Source organism: Gymnoscopelus braueri (genome assembly GCF_963280865.1).
Source record: "Gymnoscopelus braueri genome assembly, chromosome: 3".
NCBI lineage: Eukaryota > Metazoa > Chordata > Actinopteri > Myctophiformes > Myctophidae > Gymnoscopelus > Gymnoscopelus braueri.
Genome location: NC_137612.1, coordinates 35,700,380 through 35,705,379, shown reverse-complemented (window position 1 = coordinate 35,705,379; position 5,000 = coordinate 35,700,380). Strand labels below are relative to the sequence as shown.

At 41.1% G+C, this 5,000-nt stretch overlaps 1 protein-coding gene across 1 annotated transcript in view; it reads right to left on the bottom strand.

Annotated features, from left to right (window-relative positions):
* npffl (neuropeptide FF-amide peptide precursor like) overlaps window positions 1-2,209 on the bottom strand; it is a gene marked incomplete at its 3' end in the record, with an annotated part of 3,619 nt that extends 1,410 nt beyond the window's left edge. Inside the window, exon 1 of the mRNA XM_080423519.1 lies at window positions 2,009-2,209. Within this exon, the coding sequence (XP_080279645.1) occupies window positions 2,009-2,158 (150 nt within the window). The 5' untranslated portion in view covers window positions 2,159-2,209. The remainder of the gene's footprint in view (window positions 1-2,008) is intronic.
* Window positions 2,210-5,000: the final 2,791 nt, after the last annotated feature.

Sequence of the window (5,000 nt, the reverse complement as noted above, 5' to 3'; positions counted from 1 at the left end):
TTTGGCCCATTTTTAACCCTAACCCTAAAGCTGAAAATAGTAGATCTACAATCTCACAACATCGTCGTGCTGTGACACGTTGTGAGCTTGTAGATCTGCTATGTGCTCTGCTGGAACATGACACTGGCACGCAGCAAAGTATAAATCAGGCATAGCTCTAAACCCTAAACCTAACCATTAAATGCCTAACACCAACCTATATTTTGAACCATAAAATTTCAAATTCTATGATACTGTACTTGCAACATCACACTTCTCACACACACACACACACACACACACACACACACACACACACACACACACACACACACACACACACACACACACACACACACACACACACACACACACACACACACACACACAGCTTAATATTTATAATGGGTTGTAAGTTAATTGTATCTTCCCTGTGCTGTTACAACTCAAAACAAGCATTCTGTAATGGAATGAATTCTCTTCCACTTAAAGCTGCACTATATAATTTTCCGCTTCTACCCCGGATTTGAACCCAGTTATCTGCGCAAGTGCTGACATGTTTACAATTGAGCTAATAGAGCCTGCCTGCTTGCTCAGGGGATAAATTGAACTTGACCATCAGGTCAAAATTTGTGTCAGATCCTGTGTCTAGGTGAGACATAACCTTTGACACAGGGAGCAGGGAGACAAAATACAACCACCCCAATTATAAAAGATATATTGTATTAACAAACTCTACCATACAGATTTGACCAAATTCTAATTTATTCATTCAAACAAAGTTACATAGTGCTGCTTTAAGCCTGAAATTGTGCTTTGTCATGTGGCGGAAATAGCCCATCTACAAAGTATTTTCCTAATTGCACAGAATTTTCACTTATAATGACATCCCCAAAATAGGTGTTTATGTAGTTAAAATAATGGGCGGGGAAAAGCAGATATTGCATTTTCAGAGAGTTTGCAAAAGGCTGCGGGTGTGACCTCTATCCAGTCTGTAAAATATTAGTATGATGATGTTGATGATGATGATGATTATCATTGTAAGTACATAAAGTTACATTTTAAGGATTTCAGTATACAGCCGTCACAGAAATATTCACAAATTTCAATCTGTCCTTGTCATCATGCAGAAAATAGTGCACAGCTCATGGGGTTTGGGTTGGATACACCCCCATAGCTTTTTCAATCCCAATGTTTTATCAGGACCATAAATATGCCTACTGCTTGAGAGCCCCCAGAAGATATATGACAGAACATTTCAAAGCGTTGCACAGACAGACTCCTCTGATGCTGGCACATCCTCTGTTTGTAGGGATATAAGCAGACAGACAATATTCAAGTGCGTCTTATCTTGAGACAGACAGACAAATTAATTCAAACAGCTGTCTGCCCTAGATATTTTTGTCTTTTTTTGGCAGATGCTTTTTTTACTTTTATTCTGAACTGAACCGACTTGACTCTTTTCAAACCAATGCTGTATCGCTAGGGAGGGACATATCAAAGGACCAAAGCACCAGACGGCAGTTGACAATCAACGCACAGCAGAATATGGGAAGATGGGCAGGAGGGCAATCTTTGCTGCTGCGCTATAGGGACTATAGGCACTGCGCTACCTCCTCCCAGTGGGGGTTCCTCACTGGCAGGTAAGGGTAGCAGTGGAAAAAACACAGAAATGTGTGCGGAGGGTAAATTGGCATAATGACTAAATGGTAATGTTAAAAATGATAATACCAATAATAAAACATTTTGTAAATACAATTCTTATGTAACAAAGCTATGATTGTTATAAAGCATGATGCATATTTTTGATTATAAATAAAATAATACAGTGTTATAAGCTGATTATAATGCATTGTGGATTAATAGATTGTATGTTCCTATTTATATGTTTATAATGTATTTGAGTTTACTTCAGTTATTTGGTAAAAAAAAAAAAAAAAAGTAGAGAAGATAGAACAGTTAGAATGGAAAGGTACAAGGTCATAGGAAGTGAAACTCTTAATACAGATTGAGTGCTGTGTTCTCTCACCAGGCCCAGCAGGTAGTCGGCAGTGTTCTCCTCCGAGCTTCCTAGCAGGATGCCATGGCTGTCCAGTCCTCCCTGCTCCTGCAGAGCCTGGCTGACACCGGCCACGGCCAGGAGGACAGCGAGGAGCGCCACCGCTGCTGTCGTATCCATGCTGTTGGAGTGCAGAGAAGGTCGGACTGACGCTGGTGAAAGCTCAGGGAGCGGTAGGTATAGATGGTTGGTCAACGGGATCCAAACGTTCAGGAGGAGGATGGTGCTCTAATACGTTCAGGGTCAGATGTGCCTTGGTCTTCTTTTCCTCTGCGTCTCAGTGTCTTATATATATGGCTTCACAGCCTACCGGTTAGAAGACCCCAAGAGTATAGGCGATGGATGCTCAGAAGGGAATAAAGGGACAGGCTGGAGGAAGGAATGTCCTTAATATGGCTCTTTACCAGGTCCATTTAGCAGGATCAGGCCATTAGTGATGACTGTGAGCAATAGTACGTCATTATTTGGTCCTCTGGGTCATAACAACACAACTCTCCCAGTTATTAAACTAATAAATCCCAGTAAATGGACCCCACCAGTCCCTGTTGTCTATGCGTCTCTACACGCTATGTGACGTTAGAGAAACACTCATCAACAGTTAGATTATACTTTGATTTCATAAGGGGAGAGAAGAATCAATCACTTTTGAAGATAGAGATATATACAGTAATAACATCAACAGACACTCACACAAACTGCTCCATTAACATTGAATAGCACACTGAGCAGAGCTAGTGAGACTTGATGTGACTGCTTTGTGTGGTCGTAACACATTATGGGGGCTTTTAAACAGGACCAGATGCATAATGGCCAGAAAGTGACAATGTTCCTAATTCCTATATCTCAAGGTCCTATTACCTCCATGCATGCTGCTAAACAAATTCCAAGGGAGCTTTTATGAACACATAAAAAATATAAACATCGAGAATGTAAACACTGCTTCATGCTGCTTTTGAGTGTCCCCACTCGAGCGTAGACGCTTGTAATATCACCTTGGTGGTAATCAAATAAATGCACTAATGGAAGCCAGTGTGCAGAGTATTGTGGACTCTCGGTTTCTATTTTAAATGTGTTCCAATATTCAGCACCTGGGATTTTGTCATTTGGGTGTGTGTGCTTTGTGAACTAACTTTTACTTCTACACCCTCAGAGTAAAATTTGTGTTGAAGAAACAGAACTAGATGTAAGTGCTGTTTAGAAGCCACTTCTATCAGACATTAACTTAGACCTGCAGCTCCATTTGGAGTAGGAGCAGAAATCCTTGACCTCTGAGCAGTGGGGATAGTAATATCACCTGGTGGTGAGTCATCTTTCATGGGGTTTATGTTTGCCAAATGTACCCCTGTGACTCTACCAATTATCACAGCCTCTCTCTCTCTCTCTCTCTCTCTCTCTCTCTCTCTCTCTCTCTCTCTCACACGCGCGCGCGCGCACGCACGCACGCACACACACACACACACACACACACACACACACACACACACACACACACACACACACACACACACACACACACACACACACACACACACACACACACACAATGAAATAAAGCAGAATTTACTCAAAGTCATCTTTAAAAAAAAATCTGTACAGAGCCAACTCAGGTCCAATTTGCCAGGACAGGTCTGGAGGGTTTTAGTGGCTGAACAGGAGGAGCAGATGCATAATGGCCACATTGTGACAATACTCCTGTATCCCAAGATCATACTATGTTCATGCATGCTGCTAAACAGATTCCAAGGGCGCTTTGATGAACACCTACACTGTAAAATGGACCCTATAATAACGTTTACTTTTACACTCTTGAGTTAAATTATCACTTAGCGGTGTAGGCTCCAGAACTAGATCTGATTGAACCCTAATGGGAGATGTGCACAGAGGAGCATACAAAGTAGATTTTCTGCAGGCTTTGAAGAATGATGCAACATTCATACAAAGAGTTCGAAAATAGCAGATACACACATACACAACATGTTGCATACAAACGTCAATGTCATATATCAAGGCATAAATCAGGCTTAAGTCAGATTAGGGCTTACATTTTCGAATAATCGAATAATCGAGAAGTATGCCTTTCTTTTTATATATCAACGAATCGATTAACCGATTAAGCGTTATCTTATATTTAGTCGCATAGCCGATCTAAAAGCTGTGACATTGTAGATAAGCTATTTTCACTATTTTTGATTTTTTTTTGACAATTGTTGTAACTTTTTGCATATAATGACATACCCAAAATAAGGATAGATTATTCATCGATTAATGTATTACATTATCAATTGCCTTTTTTTTCTCCTTTCTTTTTTATCAAATTGATTAGTTAGATTAACTGTTGCAACCTAAAGTCAGATGTCCAAGGACTGGAGCTGCTCCGAATTCTTAACAGTCATTATTTGGTTAGGTGTGATTTTGCTCATCCAGTTTGATATGATCTGTGTTATGTTTATGTGCATGTGATGTGTGTGATGAGTGTTAGAATAATTAGTCACTCGGCTATAGTGTAAACACATCTACACTTTTGACTTGTCCCAGTGGGTGACAATCGGCTTAAACTGCCATTACATCCTGTAATTCCCCACCCACACACTCCATGAACACACACACACACACACAGGCACGCACGCACACACGCGCACACGCGTACACGCACGCACACGCACGCACGCACGCACGCACGCACGCACACACACACACACACACACACACACACACACACACACACACACACACACACACACACACACACACACACACACACACACACACACACACACACACACACACACACACACACACACACACACACACACACACACATCCGACCCTCTCAGTGCAATTGGGTTGCTAGGGAACAGTTTGGGTCCAGGTTTTAAACAGGAAAATAAACTTAGAATCTTTATGTTGTCAAGTGTGAAAAGGTCTTTTAAACGCCAAGTATGACATCATTATCAAGAATATC